Source organism: Gymnoscopelus braueri, assembly GCF_963280865.1.
Source record: "Gymnoscopelus braueri genome assembly, chromosome: 20".
Classification (NCBI taxonomy): Eukaryota; Metazoa; Chordata; class Actinopteri; order Myctophiformes; family Myctophidae; genus Gymnoscopelus; species Gymnoscopelus braueri.
In genome coordinates this window covers 11,918,625-11,941,399 of record NC_137622.1, presented here as the reverse complement: position 1 = coordinate 11,941,399, position 22,775 = coordinate 11,918,625, and the positions used below count along the sequence as shown (strand labels likewise).

The following is a 22,775-nucleotide window of genomic DNA, read 5'->3' as shown; positions in this document are numbered from 1 at the left end:
AATAACAATAAACCGAGAGGACTGAGAGGGTAAACTAAAATATATACTCAAAATATGACATGTACCCCTGTTGGTACTGGCATAACCCTTCTTTTTCACCATTAGAAAACACAACCACAAATGAATAACGACGGAGCAACACAGCGTCAACTGTGAAACAGCAAAAATATGTTATTATAAATCAACAATAAAGTCCTTGAAGTGTGTAGGCGAGACAGGTGGCGCGACGATGGTCAAGGACCATCAGCCTGACGACAAGGCAGGCCTAGCCGGAGTTATTACTGCATTAGGCTACTTTTTTATCTTATTTTTTTACTGGTATATTATGCATTAGACATTATACAACAACATTATGCAATCTTTATTCATTACTTGGTCATTTGTAGTCAAGAATGCACTAGTAATAGCCTGTAACCACCCTACCATACGCACAAATAGCTCAAACTGATGGTGCGACGCATTGTGAGCTTGTAGATGTGCTATTTTCACTATTTTTGAAAAGGTTTGAACATTTTTGTCTATAACATGCGTACAATAGGGACGCCAGGTTGAAAGTGATTAAATGGTTACCTTCTAAAGTATTGTTGACGGATACAAAAATAAATAGTTTCGAGGTATAATGTGTGTGTATACAGTATCTGTTTCGTCACATCTGTATACATTAGGGAATAACTAATTAATAACTAACGTGTAATCTGTAATAATTAATGTGTAAAGCTTTTTTAATCAGCATAATCGAATGCAATATGCCTTGTTCTTCGTGTGGGCAAAGACATGGTTTCTAGGGTGACAACAAATTGATGGTGGTGATGGTGATGGGAAGTGATAGTTTTATAAACAAATGTAACGGTGGGATTAGCTTTGTGATGATTGTTATGTTTTGGGAGGGGTGACTGTTGGCTTTCTGGCTGCCTGTGTGGATAGCTGTAGGATCAGAGTGAAAGCATTTTGGCGCAGGGAAAAGACGAGGGGCTTTCTCTCCTTCGCTCCCCTCGCTCCCTCCCTCCCTCTCTCTCTCTCCAAGGCGCTGGGCATGTCACAGTGTTGTCATGGAAACTGGGAAAAGAAAGGCTGAGAGCTTGTTGCCAACATCGCTCATTAATTTGTGAGGAGCCATTTTCTGAGAAACAGAATTGTGCTCCTTAGAGGAGGATGATGGTGCAAAATGTGGCGAGATGCTGACATCTCTTTTAACCTAAACACCATCGATGGGGACAATTAAAGAATAGAACAAAGACACATGGCAACACGCGACATCAGACAGCTGGCCTCACACAACTGGACACTAAATCAGTGCAGAGTGGCTTCATGTTCAGCCATGCAAGAAAAACTCATCAGATCTAACAGATGGCTCATCAAGAAATGTATCAGTGAGTGATAATTGCCCAGGTTATCATCATTCATTATTATTATTAGTAGCAGTAGCAGTAGTTCTGCTTTTCTGCTTTTGTTGTTTACTGTAATATAAGCAATAAGAAGTATTCTTAAAGGAAGATGCTTGCTGGTGAAAGGAGTGGCCGTTAAAATACAATGCATTCACTCTGCTGCCATGGAAACAATGAGATAAAGACCAAACTTGGCACAATACCGCCATCTGCTGGTCCACTGATGATGGTCCACTGTTCAATTCAAATGAGATTTACAGTAGCCTACACATGCCGATTTAAAATTAATCATAATGTGGAGGTTGGAAAAGATCTTGAGAAGAAATAGATTACAATATGTGAGATAGCATATGAAACGATATAAAATTTAGACAACATAAGATTATGAGAATTGAATTAAATGTTTTGATGACAGGGTTTAAATTCAGGAGACATGAGTAAATGGCATGAACCCTGTCAGCAAACGACAGGGTATAAAAGTAGATGCAAAAAAATAAAATAATTAGGTACTACAGTCCAAAGACACTGGGATACCAGGTAAACACCGAACCGAGCATCTGTCTAAAATGCTATCTAAATAACATTTGTGGAAAAGCAAAAATCCCCAAAATGTAGCACATCCAAAATTTCAAATCAATGGAGGACAAAGTACTCAAATTTCCTCTTTTTTATTGGCACACACCAATGAAAAAGTGGAAATGTGAGTACTTTGTCCTCCATTGACTTGAAATTTTGGATGTGCTACATTTTGAGGATTTTTTCAATTCCTATTTTTGATATATTCACCTTATTCCTGGCCCCTCTCCAGGACGGCACCATTGCCCCCTACAGGCTGGCGCAATTGAGTTTTTCTCTGTGTGCTGCTTCATTCAATACCTGACCACTTCCTCCCTAGTAGGCTACTGCAGGTGTAATGCAGGTAATCAGCAGTGTTGCCAGATTTTGCAAGAGAAATAAATGGCCTGGTCTATGAAAACAAGCCCAAAAAAGTTTTACCACTTTACATCCGCCATTTGAAAATAGCAGATCTACAAGCTCACAACGCATCATGTAGATCTGCCATTTTCTAAAGATATTGAGAGAGAAAAAACATGTTAACAACACAAATCACAAATCAAAGGGGGTCCCTGGCACAAAATATATCTGGGGGTCTTTGACATGAAAAAAATGTGGGAACCACTGGTTTAAAAAACATTAGGAAGCAAGCCCAAATAAGCAACAACACTTTAAAAACAAGCCCAAAATTGCTTGTTATAAGCAGACATGGCAACACTGATAAACAGGAGACCGCTCCCACGCCCCCTCCCTGCTCCCCTACCAGAAATAGGGTCTAGCACTCCATTGAGAAAACCCATTGTTGATGCGCAACATCTAAATAACATACATAACATGTCAACTGTTTTTATGATGTTTTGCATAGTAGTGTACAGTATATCTGTCATTAAATGTCTCTATGAATTGAGTACAAAGGACACCAATGGAAACAAGCCATAGGCTTTCTTGGGTTTTAGATCCTCTTAGCTGACCTTGTATTGAACTGTACTTTCCAGTGCTTTTCTCTCCAAACTGCTAATAAAGTATTCAATCAATCAATCAATTCAATCAATCAATATCTGCTTAGCATAACTAGCATAATCAAAATAGGCAACAGAGAGAGATAGTGCAGTGAGTCTGCAGTCCACAGCTTGGGAGCCAGGAGGGAGAAGAGCCTAGTATTGGCACGGGTGTCATAGGGAAGGAAGGGACAGATGTCCTGTGTTAGCTGATCAAAGTATGCAGGAAGAGGTGTAGGAGTGGATCTTGTCAAGGTAAGGGGTGCCCTTGATTGCCTTGTGGGTCATCATCACCAGTGTGTTCTCTCTCCTCTCTCTCTCTCTCTCTCTCTCTCTCTCTCTCTCTCTCTCTCTCTCTCTCTCTCTCTCTCTTCAGATCCACTACCTGATGGTTCTCTCAGCCAACTGGGCGTACGTGAAGGACGCCTGTCGGATGCAGAAGTACGAGGACATCAAGTCGAAAGAAGAGCAGGAGCTGCACGACATCCACTCCACTCGCTCCAAGGAGCGGCTCAATGCCTACACCTAAATGTCCAGCATGAGGCCTGGCCCTGCCTCTCCAACCCCCCTCCATCCTTTCCTTCCTCTCTCTTTCTCTACACAACTCTCTCTCCTCCTCTCTCTCTATCACCCCCTCCAGACAAACATGGGGAGGGATGGCACGCGGGGCCCGCAGCCACTGCTGATGTCACCGGTGCGTCACATGACCAAGTTGGCGTGGGGGTGGGGTGACATCACATAAAGCCCTCCTCCTCCCCCCGCCACCACAAACAGCATTTCAAGATGAAAAAAAATGAAAGCCCCTTTACCTCTCTCATGGACTGTGTTATTATTATTATTATCATCATTATGGCCCTTTTTTATCTTCTGTTCTAACCGAAGACCAGTTCTCTTAATCAGGTTGTAAGTTCAGAAAATATTAGTGTCACAAGTAGCGGCAATATTTTCTTTTTCTTCTACAATTTGCATATACAGTATATTTACTTTGTTTTTACACAATTTTGTATGTGATTTAAATTTACACTTCTTTTGTTCAGTGTATTTATTTTTTTGCTGATTTCTGAGGGGGTCAACTGGGGCTTAAAAGGGTTCCAAGCACATTCTCTCATATCCGTGTTCCTGTGGAGATTCATGATGAAGAACTATGTACTGTATGAGACGGGGTGGGAAGTTATGGAGTCAAATATGACTCAAATATTAAAAATCTCACAAGGCAACTATAAATCAACGTAAGCCTTTTAAATATGCTATTCCCAGGGATCAAATCACTTTGATGAGAAAGGGATTAAAATCTTACCGTTTTCTTTTTCTAAATGATAGCAAGACAATACAATAATAGATACCAAATTAATAGAGGAAAACCAATGGTATTTGCTAGCTGTGCCAAGCCTGTTAAACAGGCAACAATGATCAATATCAAAGACAGTAATCGTCGATTAACTACTTTATGGGTTATTTTGTAATACAAGGGGAATGGCAGCAGTTTAAAATGTATTTTAGGACTGTGAATGATTCCATTGTCTTTAATCATGAGCCACAAAAAGCACACGCAAACATGCTTTCATAACCCCTTTTTTAATTTCCTAAAAAGTTGAACTTTATAAATAATACTAGTATGAATCCAGTGTTTTTTTTCTCTTCTTTGCAGAACTCTGCACTGTAAATATTGATATATCAAAAGCGTACCTATATGTGAAGCACTTGAATTTCAGGACAACACCTGTGAGAATAAAGCATGATTTACACTTCGTCATGCCGGTGTCCCGCACCAAAATACAGACGATCTACAAGCTCACAATGCGTTGTTATGTGACGTGTTGTAAGGTTGTAGATCTGCTATTGCGTGAGACACAGCTGCATGGCGTGGTATAAATTAGGCATAAGATGGATCACGGAGAGTCAGTCAAACTCTCCATCCTCATCGGTCTCAGTGGAAAAAAGAAAAAAACATCACAAAACCTTGGTGATAAAAAAAACCTGTTGGGTGTAATGGCACTTCTTGGTGGAGTAATGAGCTGTGAGAAACGTTTGTGTCACAGTACCAGTACTTTTTTGTCCATGACCAGTAACCAGTTCCGGTTTGTTTTGCTAACACATCCCACTGACGCCAGAAGACATAATACAATGGCCTGGCCTTTTCATTGCCCGGCAATATTTTGTCAGTTTTGTCAGTATTTCTAAATAATTAAACTAAAAAAGAAGCTAGTTTATTGCACTTATTTGACCATTTCTGTGCTCTATCTCTCTCTCTAGATGTAAGATCATTGGTGTTCAACTCCGAGTTGGATAACTTGTACTGTTAGGTATAACGAGTGTCAGTTTAGATGTTTTTCGTGGCATGGACATGCATTAATAAGTATAGTATTTCTGATTCAAAAAGTCATTTTCTTTCAATTGTTTATTTTTTACACTTTTGACTGTCTTGCTGGATCAACCCTTTGTTTATATGTGCAGTAAAACCTACCCCCGTCCCTGCTAACCGCATTATGCTACTGTTAATAGAGCCTGTAGTCTTTGAGTTGTGTCTCTTTAGTTTGTGATGAGCTCTCAAACATGTCTTAAGAAACTAATACTTGTACCAACGTTGCTTACTCGGTAATGATCTGAAAAAAAAGTATACGCTTTCAGCTTCCTCCTTGTATTAGTCTTTTTGTACTTTCACTAAGAATGCTTAGTAGCCGGCTTTAAACTGAATCTGTTTTGTACATTCATGTGCCAACAGCTTGAAGTGGCTTATTTGACCTGTACGATCAAATCTGCTTGCATAAATAAAATTCACTTGTGTACTTGTTAATAAATACTCAATGTCTCTGGTGTATTTTGTTCTATTGTGGAGCTCTTGTTTCTATTAGTAGTTTAGGTATCGTTACTATTAATAGTTGGAGGTATTATTATTAGTAGCTGAGGTATTATTATGATAAAACACCAATAAAAGATTTGACATTTTTCAAAAATGTACAGTACAAGATCCACGCATTGTGAGCTTGTAGATCTGCCATCTTTGAAATGCCAAAAAAAAAACTGGTGGTCTCCGGACCTCACTTTGAGAACCAGTAGTCTAGAAGAGGGTCTGCTTGTCTCTCTTTTTTTCCGGGGCCAAATTAATTGTGCAGCTGCCAGTAGGCCAAGGAAGGAAGTATCTCCACGCATTTTAGATGTTTTCCTTTTTGGCCTTCGGACTGGCGGATAAAATGTATGGAAATACATTTTAACAAATGTATTTTAGATCATGTTTAGCTACTAAAATACAAAGAAATATATATTTTTCTGCACAAGTAAACATAATGTAGATTTTTCTGTATGCGTACGTAGGTTTTAGACTTATTCGTTAAGTAGAGAGGTCAAAGAGAAAGCTATCATAACCGCCTTGTCACATGATCAAAGAGAGCCTTGACATGGAACAACAACATACATATCACCCAATCATCATTGCACTTCTGTACAGGACAACATATTTTTTTCATTTAATTGAATCGTTTTTTATATACAGCCTATTTATATATTTTTTGTGTGTTTGTATGTGGAATAAGCACACTTTTGTTATAGATTACTACAGACTATAATGGGTTTGCCTTTTCAAGGACATATACTGCAAATGGCACAATTATTTTCAATGCGAGTCCTTTGAACATAGTCGTACTTCCGCTGTGGCAGTCTGAAGGACTTGCAAGGGCCTGTTCTCCACACCCAACATATTGTTGGAAGGCCCACTCTCTCTATGGGCCCTCCTCACCCCACAGGCTCCAGTGCAACCTCACTACTGGCACTGTCCATATTTATGCCCCTCGCTACTACTAGCCATATCCACAAGCTCACCACAAGGGTGCATCCTTTCACCATTATTCTTTATCATGTACACTGACAAATGCAGGAGCTTTCAGAAGGACAGCTATCTGGTCAAACTTTCTGAGGACTCTGCTTTAGTGTCCCATATACAAGTTTCAGAATCAGACTATGGGAATTCTCACTGACTATGTTTTAAGGAACTAAGGAACTGATCATTGATTTTATATGTTACAGAGATGCATCCAGTCATTTGAGAAAAAAATAGAGTGGCAAAAAAGTGACCACTTATGACCTTTTTAAAAAAATAGCAAAAATAGCCGATCTACAAGGTTGTGATTTGCTAATTTCACTTTTTTTGAAAAAAATAATAAAATAAATGTAACATTGAAAATGCTTGTAATGACAACAAAGGATGACAGTTTTAAAATGGTTAATGAATATACAGTATGGTTGCAGACAAGAAAACACTACAACATGTGTCACATACAGTATCAAATGAGGAGAAAAATATGCTTAAAATAATGGAATTTGAGGATAACTGGTCTCTTCTTACAAATACTTCGGTACTATTTTTGAAGACAGTCTTCAATTTGATGTGAACACTATTGTAAAGTGGGCCACTTTGAAAAAACAACATTAGCCTGGGGAATCCTGAGGCGTTCCAAGGCCAGCGTGGAGATATAATCCCCTGATCTGGTCCTTGGTCTGCCAGGGGGTCTCCTCCCAGTGGGACGTGCAGCGAGGACCTCCCTAGGGAGACACAGCGGCTCTACTCCGAGTTCCTCGCGGATGACCAAACTTCTCAACCCATCTCTAAGGGAGAGGCCAGCCACCCGTCTGAGAAAACTCATTGTGGCCGCTTGTATCCTCAACCTCAGCCCCCATTACATGCGGCATCTCTCAAGGATCAATCTTAGGGCCTCTACTGTTCTCTCTCTACATGCTCCCCATTGGCGCCATCTTCCATAAGTACAATATCTCATACCATTGTTATGCTGACGACACACAATTTTATGTACCAGCCACACCCGACAATACCAGCTCACTAACTAATCTTTTTAACTGCCTGGAAGACATCAAAAGCTGGATGGCAGCTAACTACCTCCAGCTAAACGAAAGCAAGACTGAGGTAATCATCTTTGTCCCTCCAACCTCAACCTTAGGTGTCTTCTTTGATTCAGCCCTTAATTTTAATAAGCAAGTTAGTAGTGTTGTAAAGGGCAGTTCTTATCAGCTTAGAACCATAGCCAAGCTAAAACCCATTCTAACACATACTGACTTAGTCACAGTTACCCATGCTTTTATCACCTCTCGTTTGGACTACTGTAATTCCCTATATCTGGGGTTACCCCAGTCCACCATCTCCCGGTCTAAGGTCTATTTGTTCTTGCTATTTGTTTGGAAAGCACTTTGGGTCAGCTGCTGTTGTTTTTATGTGCTATATAAATACATTTGACTTGACTAATTTTGCTTTCAAAGCAAACATCCAAAGATTGTAAAGTATTGCTCTTGCAGATTTATAACCTTTTTTTGTGTCATTTTCACATGATATGATACTTAAATGTTACTTTCACACACTCTCTCCCCCCCCCCATTAAAGGCTCCTGCATGCTACCAAATGAGGTGATCACCATATCACCTTTTAGGTGATGGGGTGATCACCAAAACGGTTGCCGCGGAGCGGCAGAAAAACGCAGATGTACAAGGCCGAAAAAAAAATGTTTTTTTTCGGCCGGGGGTCCCTGCTTCTAGGCCAATCACACTGCTTGGAATTCCGCTCGAGCTAGCCAGCGGTGATAGGGTGATGTCTGTCAGCAAAAACAGAGAGATGTGTCAGGATGAGCGGTCAGCGGTGGTCACCTTATCACCGCGGCTCAGTGACGTCATGCTGTAGTTTTCAAACCACCGCGGTGATAAGGTGACCACCGAAAATGGTAGCATGCGCCCCCCTTTACTCTCTGCCTCGAGCTCGTGCTGTCCACAGCCAATATCCAGTTACAACTGATGACAATAATGGTCTTGGGATTACTTGGGATTTTGAAAATGCATGTTATGTGGATTCTCTTTTACTTTGGATTTAAAAGATAGCGGTAGGTTGCAATAAGCAATATTAAACAAGAGGGTGTGCGTTACCGTGATTATTGGCATGACAGTGATGTGGCCAGGAACAAGGTGGAGCAGAGTTCCGCAAGCATCACTGAAGAAAACACATAGAACATATAAAAATGTTTTCAAATTGTATTCAAAATAACAACCTTTCGGCGAGTGTTATCTCTGTTATCCTGGAAATACATGGGGTCTGACAGAGACAGAGTCCCTGTTTACTACACATATAGAGAAACCAAACTTAACTATTAACTCAATCTCATTGTAATGAAGATATTCGATTAGATAATTAAATTATTTTATTGCCAGATTTTGCTACCACGTCTGCAAACTTCCCTTGCAGACTGCCTAGCCACTGCCGAGACCGATCAGCACAGCACATTTTTATATATATATATATTTTTTAGATGTGCTTAGGTGAGCTGCTGTCATGCTCATAGAGAGCCTATTTCAACTAATCAGATCGCTTGGTCGGAACTACCTGTTGTATAATCTATTTTACAATAACGTGTGTGTGGGTGTGTGTGCGTGCGTGCGTGCGTGCGTGCGTGCGTATTCATGAAGCATTGTTGTAGGGCTCTCAGACGCTGTAGGTAGAGTCTGCCCCTGTCCACTCCACCCCTCCCTGTCACGTTATAAATCACACCCCATGTTACAGCTTACACCATAGTGCCAGACAGAAAGGCCTCACGCAACCACAACACAGCCCATATCTCTGCAACAAATTTACATTTAAGGCATTTAAAGCTGTCCATCTAAATGCATCTAAGTGACATCTAAAGAAACCTGTGTCTGTCTGTCTGTCTGTCCTGGACTCCCGGGTATAACTTGGGTACCGATCAACTAAAATTTGACGTGAGCAGCCAAAGACCCGGGGATGGTGTGTGCAGAGAAGGAAATCCGGTCAGACCTAGCCTGGTAAACCCTCTCCATCCGGAAATCTCATTTGCAAATGAGATTTCCGGAAGGGTGGGGGTGAGGGTTACCAGGCTAGGTCAGACCAGCGAATGTCCGGAACCACAAATGCCTGTATCTGCCCGTCCACAGGTGTGTGGAGGACGTCACAAACCCAACACTTAGGCTTCACAGATTGGCCGAGCTTTGCATCACGTTCGTGCAGCTGCACCAATGTAAGAGGTAACATGCACTGGGTGGTGTATGAATTCCCAACTTGCATCGTTCCTGACTTACAACGATTCCGACTTGTGTGGTCCCGATTTAGTGTTTCGAATGCAACATAGAATGTTTGAATCCCTAAATCACCAACTTTAAAAGCAACCACTAAACATAATGTTTTGATTGATTGATTGATTGATTGATTGTTTGAATACTTTATTAACAGTTTGCAAAAAAAAGCAGAGGTACAGTTCCATACAAAAGGATGCTAAAAGGATAAGAAAAGCACTATGGCTTGTTTGGGGTCCAGTGTATTCAATTCATCGAAACATGTAATGACAAACAATAATATACAATAACATCATAAACGAGTAGTAATCAAAAATAAAAATATGTACAGTAAACAGTTCAGGAGGGGGGGGGGGTTGAAGAAGAGTAAGGAGTCACACTTTTTTATGACTGTTGGTAGGGCATTCCACATTTTGGTGGCATAGCAGTAGAACAAATTTAACCCCTTGTTTGAGCCGAATCTGGGTTGAACGTGATTTGTGGAGCTCCCTCTGGTGTTGCGCTTGTGAACGTCTGTTTATCGTTTGCAACCGGTATAACACATGAGTGAGTGTTAGGGTAAAATCCAAATCACAGAAGTTGATATGAGCATTGCTGTGCAGGAGATATGGTGAAGAGACCTGAGAAGACCTGGGCTGAGCGGGTGCGGTCACGTTAAAGAGGGTGTGAGTGTATATGGATATACAGTATTAAGAAGACAATGTGACGCTGCTTTCCTGCGACTGAGCATGCATGCTCTGCAGGCCTCAAACAGATCATTCCAGGTTAACATAAGAGAGGGGGGAGGGAGAGAGGGGAGAGAGAGAGGGACACAAGGACAGGGAGAGGGAGGAAAGAGAGGGAGAGCGTGTGTGAGAGTGGGGCGTGGCTACACATGAGGGGAATCCTCTCCTAGCCCCAGGTAGCTGCTAACTATAGACTATTAGCGCCATGCCCAAGGGAGTGATTCAGCCCCACCTACGGGGTGAGTGACCCAGTCAACCCTTGAGAAATCCTCTGCTAATCCTCCCCACCCCCTCCCGCCCGACACATCACACCTAGAGGTCATCTGTAAGGAGATCTTCAGCATATGTGTTCCGTTGCTAGCTAAGAAGTATTCTTATTTGTCTTGTTCAGGTTTTTTTCCCCCTATTTTTGCTTCATCTGGGTGTTTGTGGTGATGTGTTATCATTCGGACGGCTCCTGACCCGTCCTCATTCGGTGGAACCATGCGTTTCCGTGTCCTCTATGTCTCCGTCCTGCTCTACTGGCTAGTCGGTCCGGTCCGCTCCTATTGTCCATCCCAATGTACGTGTACCTTCCACGGACGCATAGACGGAGCGGCACTGAGGTATTTACACTACAAATGAAGAATTTCTTTAGCTGTGTTTTGGCAACATTGTTCTTTAACCTAGTGGGATATTATTTAATTAATTAATTAATTAAGTGGGTGTGTGATTTGTGTGAGAGAGAGAGAGAGAGAGAGAGAGAGAGAGAGAGAGAGAGAGTGAGAGAAATTGATAATCACATTATAATTGTAAATTTTCTGTACACTCTATGCTGAAAAATAAATAATGTAAATACACCTGGTACACAATCAAGACAATATTAACGTTTATATTGTTTATATTGTACCATTGATTTTGCTGGACTGTGTGGATGGTCAACAGCGTGTGTAGGGCAGAGATATAGCAGCAAAAGCCCATCCCAGAGAGGTCATGACCTTTTGGTAGTAGTATGTAAACATCCCACTGCACACCAAAACTACATGGCTCTATTTACATGCTGAAATTCAGTGTCATTTTTCTAGTAGCTGATTCATCATCCTGAAATGCCACGGTACACAAATACTCATTCCTTGTTTAATCCAACAGCCGACAAGCTGCCAACACAGACGTTTGGTCTGTAATTAGGTCTTTCCATAGCGGTAATTAGATCTTTACTCCTGGGGGTGAGTGGATTGATTCCCTGCCAGGAAATGCACACAAGCTTGGCGGAGAACCCCTGAACCTTCCACTGTGGCAGAAGCAGAACATCATGTTAGCTTTAGCACACTTTAAACAACTGGGAAAAGCTATCAAATTAGCCAGCATACTCAAATAAATTAACTTGGCTTCTAAAGAAATGAGAGAAAATAGATATTTCATTAAATCTAAGTATAATACTTAACCTAGTAGATTATAGTTTGTCTATTAACTCTACATAATGTTCAAAGAGCTACTACAGTGGGCCTCTTCACTGTAAAGTTAATTCTGGGACAATTGCTGCACTGTCCAATATAACATAAAATAAACTGCACTGGAACTCAGAGTACATGTATAACAGATATACTAAATGCAGTACTGAATTCAGTGCCATTTCATAGAGATATTATCAGGGACTGGTCATTCTCAATTGGTAGCGATCATAGAAAGCTCGCCAGGCTGTGAGAGAATTCTAGGAGAATTCTGGGACCTTATGTTGTGACCTGGCACCACCACTATACCACTTTGACCCTAGCAACCATATTCTGGGAGAACGAAAATAGCAGATCTACTAGCTCAAAGCGCATCGCAATGCAACACATTGTGAGCTTGTAGATTGTAGATAGTCTATTTTCGGCAAAGAGATTTGGTGTAGAGGGGAAAAAAGAGAGGACCAAGTACAGAGTCACCCAAGTCAAATAATTATTAATAGAGGGTTTTAAGTGGTTAACACATGAAACATGTACACATTTTGCTTCCTCTCAGGACGGTGCTCTGCAACAACCCGGATATGTCCTTAATTCCTGCCAACGTTCCGGTGGACGCTGTCAAACTCCGCGTGGAGAAGACGGGCTGCAGGCGCATCCCGGATCGGCCCTTCTACTACCTGGTGGAGCTGCGCTACCTGTGGATTACCTACAACTCCATCAGCTATGTGGACCCTGGAAGCTTCTACAACCTCAAGAACCTTCATGAACTGCGTCTGGACGGGAATGTGATCTCCTACTTCCCCTGGGAGTCACTGAAGGAGATGCCTCGACTGCGGACGTTAGACCTCCACAACAACAGGCTCCACAACATCCCCATGGATGCCATCCAGTACCTCACCAAGATCACATACTTCGATATATCCAGCAATAGACTGGCCACTCTGCCCTCTGAACTTTTTGATATCTGGCCTCCCTTCAATGGAATGCCTGCCTCTAGCAATACCTCACAGAAAACTGTGCTAGGTAAGCAATAATCTGAGTTTATGTGCCATGATGGTGGTAGATGGTGGTTTTAACTTCCTGTCTTTGGACCTGTGTTTCATCTTTCCTGGACCGGGATTTAATTCATCCTGGATCTGTTGTTTCCTGGGCTCCCTCTTAGCGGTTATACTGCCTGTCTCACTACAAGGGGGATACATTTGTCTTCCACTCGTCTTCACAAATAAATGCCTTGGGTGCATGTAGAAACTATGTTCTTACATGTGAAATCTATGGGCTGTTAATCAGAAGTGCATCATAAATCTAGGTAGCAACTTCAGGGCAGGAGACATATTACCACTGCTCTAGTCTATTGGGAGCAGTAACAACATTATGCTAATGAAATGTCACACTTTGAATACATGTGTGATGTGCTTGTCTGCACTTGTATGTTATAATAATCATATAATATATCGTTGCTGTCCAGCAGAGACCAGCTAAGTAAAATTTTTCCATAAATCAGGGCCATTGAACACCCTTTACGTTTACGTTAAAATTATTGAACCAATGAAAAGTATTAAAAAGCGCTTCTGACAAAACCAGCTAACTCCATTGGATCCTCAAACTTTCTGCTAAACCAGCCAGCTCCACCAACGGGGGGTGGAGTTGCTGGTTTAGCAAACTCCAGGCTCCACCCCCTTTTGACCTCCAACCTCATTGTGAGCTTGGAGGTCCATTTAGCTGTTCTTATCATGTTCGTCCTTCGCGTGCGAAGATGACCATTGACTTCACGATGTCTTGTGGGTGCGAAGATGGCTGATGAGGCCGATCCTCGCACGAAATGTCCGGTTGCAGGTGCAGATGAACAAAACCTCCTAACTCCACTTTTTTTTGTTTTTTTCATTTCCTGAAAAATGAACATTTTGGAGTTAGCTGGTTTCTGCCGGACAGCAGAGATATATTATATTATAATAATCCAAGTTCAGTGGGCAATGTTCCAGACATATTTTGTGCAGGAAATACGGAAAAATCACATCACAGACACGGCAAAATTACGGCTCAATTTCGTGTGTATAAGGACCGGGTCAGTGTTAAACTGAGACTATATACTTTGTTGACTGCATGGGATCATCCAGAGATCTGCACTGGGTCCCCTACTTTTTTCACTCTACACCAAATCTCTTTGCCAAAAATAGCCAATCTATAGGCTCACAACCCGTCCCAACGCAACATGTTGTGAACTTGTAGATCGGCTATTTTTGCCAAATGTTCACCTATTATGACATGCCCATCATAATAGGGTCTGTGCATAACTGTACTCCAGGTTGGCAAAGCCATTTCCTGTTCCAAGTTCATTTTCCCAATAACTGTGTTTGATTGGCTTGGCAGCAGAATTGAACCGGACCCACATATCAATCAATCAAAGTTTATTTGATGTATGGCACATTTCATACATCAATATGACAATAGGACACCTTCATATGCGTTTCCCGTTCAAATCTGCTGCAGAGCCAATCAAACAAAGCCACACAGGAAAAAGAACAGAAACAGGAAACCATCTGGAAACCCTTGGACTACAGTTATGCACAGAGCCTATTTGGGAATGGATGATAGGGTTATTAACTAGCACAACTGCAGTGGTTGAAGGTAGTACTCTGACATTTCATGTCAACAAAGTTATTTGAAGCAGACGGCACACTTAATGTACATTGTTTGCAATTACTGTAACTCTCTCTGTCGGGAGAGTAAGACAACAGACATAAAACTTTGGATTCTATCGGAACAGTTTATACTGTATGTATAATGTATCTATAGAACAGTAATCTGATAACTGGGTTCTAACATAATATCGTTAGAATGAGGGCTTAGTTTCCCTACTGGAGTTGCAGCCATGCACCTAAAACACTCATAGCTCTTTAAAGCATAATTATACTTTGGTAGAGGTTTGGGTTGTGTAGTTACCTTATCATGATGTAACTTCAAATATTAGTGATTTTTCTTTTCTTCAATAGGTGTTCCATTGATAAAAGAATAAGCTGAAAAATCGAAATCTTCAAATCTTATTTAATGAGGAAAAGTATTACAAAAAAACACCGCTGTGGTCAGCAGTATTAGCTTACAATAGGACCAGCTGGATGGCAAAAACAGTGCTAGTAGTACTATATCTTATAAGAAATCAGGGTTATTTAATGCTATTGATTTCTGAACTCTTAACCCATTTAGACCTGAGGCCGATTCTAAAAACGCCTTCTAAATCCTGACCTAAGATTTCTGAAAAACTTCAAATATTTATTCAAAAATGACAAAACATTTATGTTGTACATAGCAACAGGAACCCCAAAAGGGGTTCCCGTCCTGAAAGGTATAGTTACAAATAGGGGTTCCCGCCCAAAATGGGTTAAGTTAAGGGCCAGCACGTTTTTTTGTTTTGTTTCATACGCTCCCTTACCCCATTGACTTGACCGCTCCTGAATAGAAATCAATAGAAAAAAATAATTCAAAATATTCTCCACATTGAAATAGGTGTTAGAGGTAAGTCTTTCAGAACACAAACAAACACAAACAAAGCAGATTCTGTAACATTACAAAACCAGAAGCGACACTTTTTTTTAAATAAAAATGTCAAATTCCAGGTGATTTTACAATTTGAATTAGGAAGAACATCCGGAATGGATCCACGGATCCAGATTCAGATGTTCAAATACTAAAATCAACAGGAAGTTTGACTCTTTGATGCCTGTTTCACCGTGCGGTGTAAGAAGGGAATAAGTCAAAGGGAATAATATTTTGAATTGTACATTTGTAATCAACATAGCAAACTATTGAAGAAATCTCACCAATATTTGGAGTTACAGTATATCAATGTAAGGTAACTACACGATCTAAACCTCTACCTAATTGTACAAAATGTTTAAGGCACAGGCTAAAAGCATCCCTGGTCATGTCATCCACAACAGATGTGAAGTCATGTGACCCATGGTATTCAATATAAGTACTCATCTCTAACTGCGTACTGTTTTATGCAGTACAATCACACTTTTTCAGTGTCAAAAAAGTGTATATAATGTATGTTTCACCAAAATCTATGATTTGCGGCTCAAATTATCAACATGAACCCTAGAGTCCCTATTTTGGGCCTGTCATAATAGGTGAACATTCCGTGCAAACAGCAGATACCAGCTCATAAGACTGTCTATTCTTGGCAAAAATATTTGCTGTAGAGGGAAAAAGGAGGGGGCCAAGTACAGACCCCTGGGGGACCCCGGTCAACAAAGTTTATCGGATTTAAGTGGTTAAATGTACCTCCTATAGAGTACTGAAGTCCTTACGCCAAAACCACGCACCCTAGGTCATCAAGACTTTTTCCCATTCAAACATATTATTTGATATCTTGTATTAAAACCTCAAATAATATTAATATAAAATATAAAACTGTCCAATAATTCTGTGAATACAAGCCCTACAAATCCCCACACTAACAAGTATAACTAAATACCAGTATCATTCATTATACAATACAAAGCCATCTTCCTGACAGAATGCTAGGGCTCTTTTTTATATATATATATATATATATATATATATATATATATATATATATATATATATATATATAATCAAGTCTATAAGATTTTTGAGTGGAAAAACATAATTATGGTTTTGATGTCAGACTTTGATATTAAGCTGCATTTAAATACGCCTTTTAAACCCTATTATGGATTACGGATTACAAGTGTGATAACTGATATATGCCATTTCTGACACTGAGAATGAGTAATTTCAAGTCCTTGTCCTGCATGAGAGAGAACATGCCAATGGAGAGGAAAGCGTGGCCTCTTTAGCTCTGTTGCAAACAGGAGAGAGGGATAATGTTAAGAGGGTCTTTAACACCAAGCGAGCTAATCCCTACTGAAAAAGCACTGGCAGTACCTGAAGGAGGAACAGATTACACTGTAGCAAAAACACCTGTTGTCTTTGATATTTAAAATCTAACCAAATATAATTATCTAACTCTAACAAAAACACACACAAAAAAAAGAGTATAAAGCTTGCATTCACCAATTAACTGAACTTAGGGGAAGTAATTGGGTTGCTTCTCTAAACAACATAAGGACTTTCAGAAAAATCTAAACGGATACATACTGTAAGTGTGTATCATAAAGATTACCGTGGTTGGTGCATTATAACCATACTACTGGTTTATAAAAGTGTATGGCAACATGGGAGGGAGCTGATGGGAAGAGGGACTTACCACATAATGGAAGAAGGCCAGCTTTCGTGTTTGGCCGCAGTTAAGAACATGCTAATCTGCTTAAATGGTTTTCCTACACGTGCCTTCATGTGCACACAGTGTGTACAGCAGGAGCGGTTGAAGTCAATGGGGTAAGGGAGCGTATGAAACAAAAAGAAACGTGCTGGCCCTTAACTTAAGAGTTCAGAAATCATTAGAATGAAATAACCCTGATTTCTTATAAGATATAGTACTACTAGCACTGTTTTTGCCATCCAGCTGGTCCTATTGTAAGCTAATACTGCTGACCACAGCAGTGTTTTTTTTAAATACTTTTCCTCATTAAATAAGATTTGGTTCAGGTGATCACCTAATCCATAACTCATTAAGTAGAATGCGGTGTGCTTGTGTGTAGTAACAATAACGAGCAGACACTCTTATCCAGAGCGAATTACAAGTGCAAAATCAGAGTAGGCATGAACCCCAGTCAACAAATGGCAGGGTAAATAGTTACATATGTAAAAGGCAAATTAAGAATGTAGAACAATAGCAGTGCTTCAAAAAAAACTTGGATAGCATCAAACCCAGCATAAATAACATTCTTAACATTTGCGGTCAAGCAAAAACTAATCTAAACAACAAAAAATATGTGAACAAGTAACCAACATCTGCATTCATTGTATAACTAGCATCTAAGGGTGACAAGAATGGATACAAGGAGAGAGGAGTGCTAGGGGGTGAGGTGGAGATTGAAGAAGATAATTTTTCATAAGATGGGGAGGGAGTCTGCAGCTCTGACTGCAAGGGGGAGTTTATCCCACAGCTTGGGAGCCAGGAGGGAGAAGAGTGTAGGATGTGTGGAACGTTGGCTATAGGTGTTTTAAAAACAGCCTTCCGGTGTTATCTGGTCTAAGTGAGCTGAGAGGGTTGTGGGGTTGAAACATGCCCATGTAGATATAGATATATTATAGTTACTTTGTCAAGGAAGTGTGATTACATTTTTTAATGTCTTTAAAATATGGCAATTTTCATCCCCCACCACAAGCTTTAAGTTTACTATTTTCAAACAGCAAATGCACAATTTGTGGGATTGTATTTTTTTCGTTAGTTACTATATTTGATTGCAAAGTTCCTGTTACACAGCTCTGTTTACACATGTATTTATTCTAGTAGGTCTATATCTGTAATTGTACATACATTTCTTTACTTTGGCAATGTGCATATTTGTTTGTAATCCAAGGGATTATGTTTCCAATTTAAAAAATATTACCATGCACCGTAATTGGTACTACAACTGACTACTGATTTCAAAATAATCCTACCAAACTATATACTGTATTTCACATCTCTCACCTCCTAATCATCAGGTGTGCAGGACAACCCCTGGCAGTGTGACTGCCGCATCTCTAAATTGCTCGAGATTGCCAGGTGGACGGACATACCTGTGATTCTCATGGACCGGGTCCTGATCTGTGTTGAACCAGAGAATCTGTCTGGTGTCCTTTTCCAGCGTGTTGAACTGGAAAACTGTGTCAAACCAACAATCATGGTCTCTGCCACCAAGATCACGTCTACCCTGGGCAGTAACGTCCTGCTGCGCTGTGATGCGACGGGTTTACCAAACCCCAACCTCGTCTGGACCACATCAGGTGGCTCTCTTGTCGACAACACAAGTAGGTCTACTACACACACTCTCAGAGGATACACTCATGTATAAACATTGCGCAGGAGTAAAGTTCCTGCACACCACTGCGGAGACTAGGGGTTCGAAAGTCCCAACAATGTTGCTACGCCTGTCAAGCTTTCACCTCCACCGTGACAGACACTGGCATGTCAGCCATTTTCAACTAGTTCAGTGAGAGAGATTCTGCGAGTACATCTGCAAGTCATGGACGTCACTGAGTGTCTGTGTGTGTGTGTGTGTGTGTGTAAGAAAGAGATAGACTGTGTGCATGCGTTCGTTGTTGTTGTTGGGGTATTTGTCACAGTACATTAGCACATACATACGATTTGCCCTGTGCATTAACCCGTCCTAAACCCTTTAAAAAAAGTTCGGAAACTTTATTTCGGTCGATTATTTCTCCCCTTCAATAATACCAAATTGGTATTGTATTTTATATCGTGAGAAAGCCTGATTAGTCACCTTTACAATGACGTACAACTTGTAAGGATTGTGCATTCGTGAAATGAGCAACACAACTAACCATGTGGGTCAAAATCCCCCAGTTGCCCTGTTGCACAGGCCTTATCCTGAAGGGAGCACACACAAACTCTCAACAAAGTTAAAGAACCCATGCTCAGGTGCTAGTCACACACCTTTGACTGGCAGACACCTGCCACTGCCAGCACTTGAAGCTCAAAACTAGAGTCATTACCAACAGAAGAATGTTGCAGGGGATTTTGTCAAGATTGTGGGGGGCGCTACCCACACGGTTAGCTGTGTTGCTCATTCCACAAATGCATGATCCTTACAAGTTGTACCTCGTTGTAAAGGTGGCTAATCAGGCTATTATTGAAGGGGAGAAATACTCGACCAAAACAGTTTCAGAACTTTTTTTAGGAGTTTAGTAGGAGCCGTGCATGTGTGCTTGCGTGTGCGTGCTTGCATGTTTGTCCCTCCACAGACATGGTTTTCAGTGCCAATTTGACAGCGCGAGGTAAGCGGAGAGCATTGTTTCATTTTAGCATGAAACAATGCTGCTGTGTGGGTTGTGTTGTGTGCCAAGGTTTGTGGGACTGTGTTGCTCTTTTGTGTGATCTGGTTATTGGTTCTTCTCTGGCTGGAGCTCGCAGGCATCCTTGTCTTTGGTGCAGAGAAATAGAAAGATATAGAGAGAGAGGGAGAGAGAGAGAGAGACATTGATCTTCATGAGTTAAGCTTCCACACTGTTTAATCCATATCAAACACCTCTCCTCTTGTGTTGTTGGCTTTAGAAAAGTGTAAAAATACCACACGCCCTCTAAACTTTCAGGGTATCTGCATGCTGTCGACTTGATTACATATGCACACCACATCGCCATTTGATCTTGTGCTGAAAGCTTGACAGGCGGTCCGCACCTAGTTACGGTGTCTAATGTAGGATTGGACAGTGGCCATTCTAGGGAGGGACTTAGCACAGGGCGAGTTGCCCATGTTTGTGGGAGGGAAGCCGGGTGGGAAGGGTAATTTCTGTCACTGCACTCTTACAGGTTACTCAAGGCACCTGTTCAGTGGGCTGTGTAACTTAAAGAAATAACATGTAACCAAGGGCATCGTGCACCCCAAAAATGCATGCAATTTTCTGCTGACATAATGTGTATCACTACGCTGTTTTCACATGTTACAAAAAGGGATCGATGCTCTACTAACCTCTTCAGCAACACACTGTTAAGCTGTAGACAAATAGGCTGCATAGGCTACCTGATGTTGCAAAACTTTTGGAAGAAACCAATACCATAGGGAAAGGGTGTGAGTGTGAATTATCTTTGGGGTGAGATCTATGACATAACTTGAAAAATATGTTGAACAATGATATAAAATTATCTAAGTACATACATAGGCCCAACTGTAGGAATTAGCAGTGACTGAGTACACCGGGAATCGCGAATTGGCTTAATGACTAAATTGGGAGAAAAGGAAAACATAATTGTGGAGAAAAAAAGTACTGCCATGACTGATGTGTAGGAAATATTATACATTAAAATGTCCTTAATAGCTCAGTTTATCCTCATAAATCCTTTAGAGAACAGGTCAGGAATTGAGACATTTACTTATGCTTGCCGTTATTGAACTTAACAAACTGTTTTTGTGTCACTCAACAGTGCAGGAATCTCCGTCGGATGGTGTGCAATGGTCCATCATGAGCTTAATTGGGATTCTGCATAAAGATGCTGGAAACTACAGCTGCACAGCCAAGAATTTCGCGGGCAAAGCGATTGCCACCATCACAGTTGCGATTGCCGGCACAGAGACCACCACCATCATCCCACCGACTGTCAGCAGCGGGACCGCATCGGCCAGCCCAACCGCAACAGGCGTCACCTCAACGGACGTCTCCATCTCAACCTCTTTGCCCACTTCCCCTCTTCCCCCAAGCACCAGCCTGCCAACAACGCCCCCCACACAACCTGCCCCGCCCCCACCACCAGCACCACCTGCCCGGCCCGCCCCACCCGCCCGGCCTGCCCGCCCGGCCCCTGCCCCGCCTGCCCGCCCTGCCCCGCCTGCCCCGCCCCCCCCGCCCCCCAAGAAGAAACCCAACGATGGCAATGTTCAACAGAACGGTTCCCTTAGACCTTCCAAGGTCCAGCAGGGAGGAAACGGAAGAAAACTGGCTGCGGACGAAAAGAGCCAAAAGATAGATGCTTCAAAGTCACTCAGAGATCTGAGCATCGTAGAGGAGACATCGGACAGCGGCGTGCTGCTCTGGACAGTCGATGGGATGCCTAGTGACTCCCCACTGACAGTCGTATACTCGCCGTACGGTGAGGATGACGTCAAAGACACGGTAGAGACCACCGCCGGCACCGGTAAGGTGTTACTGGAAGGACTGGTATCTGGACTACGGTACTCTGTGTGTTTGGTGGCAAAGGATACTGTGGGTAAAGACCCCTGTGTGGACTTCTACACGTTGGAGATCATAGAGGTCGATGATCAGATTGGGCTCGTACTGATAATCGGCATTGGAGCCTGCCTCGTGGCGCTACCTCTCATCGGCCTACTGCTCTATAAGATCGTGGGTCTGTGCGACCAGAGCAGCAGCCCACCTCCGGACCCGGAGGAGTTACAGAACGACAGCTATGTCACGTTTGAGACCCTTACAATGAAACAAAGGACAATGAACTCGAACTCTCATCCCGCCCCACCGCAGCCGTGGCCCAGGAGACCGACTCAGTCGGAGGCAGACCGATTGTTGCTGTGCTCCAGGTCCAGTATTGACTCCTATAGGAGTGACAGCTCCAGATCTGAGTTTCTCTGTTGAAACCAGGGGACGGCAGCCATCCAGCAGACCCACTGCTAGGAACACCTTAAGTTAACTACCTTTTACAAGCCTTCTTACGTGACATTGCTGAGTTATTAACTAACCTGTTAATAATTCACTCATCCAAGGCATCCTGTAAAATGGTTGCGTACATTTGTGGAGATGGGGTTTGTTGGTTTGATAAAACTCAGTCAATACAATGACTTATTTTTTATGTACCTATGGAGCCTTACATTTGTTCAATATGTTGAGATGGGTGGCATCATAGAACCACACTGTTGTTGGACTTTGCTGAATCTTCAACAAAACCATCCAAAGAAAGACTCTATAAAATGTATATGCCGTTTATTATTACATTAAATGCCAAACTTTTTATAGAACCGTGGGCCACAGTCGAATACTATGGTGATGAAAAAACTAAAAAAGATTTTCATGTAG

General features: G+C 41.7%; 2 protein-coding genes across 2 annotated transcripts in view; both read left to right on the top strand.

The window, feature by feature from the left end:
- Positions 1-5,727, top strand: part of gpm6aa (glycoprotein M6Aa) — a 32,216-nt gene extending 26,489 nt beyond the window's left edge. The window contains exon 7 of the mRNA XM_080416031.1: positions 3,315-5,727. Coding sequence (XP_080272157.1) covers positions 3,315-3,467 — 153 coding nt within the window. The 3' untranslated portion in view covers positions 3,468-5,727. The remainder of the gene's footprint in view (positions 1-3,314) is intronic.
- A 5,496-nt stretch (positions 5,728-11,223) lies between these two features.
- On the top strand, positions 11,224-22,337 carry lrit3a (info leucine-rich repeat, immunoglobulin-like and transmembrane domains 3a; the record flags this gene model as incomplete). Its single annotated transcript, XM_080415495.1, has 4 exons — positions 11,224-11,345; positions 12,724-13,190; positions 18,744-19,049; positions 21,178-22,337. The coding sequence occupies 4 exons, from the start codon at positions 11,224-11,226 to the stop codon at positions 22,335-22,337; spliced, it is 2,055 nt and encodes a 684-aa protein (XP_080271621.1).
- Positions 22,338-22,775: the final 438 nt, after the last annotated feature.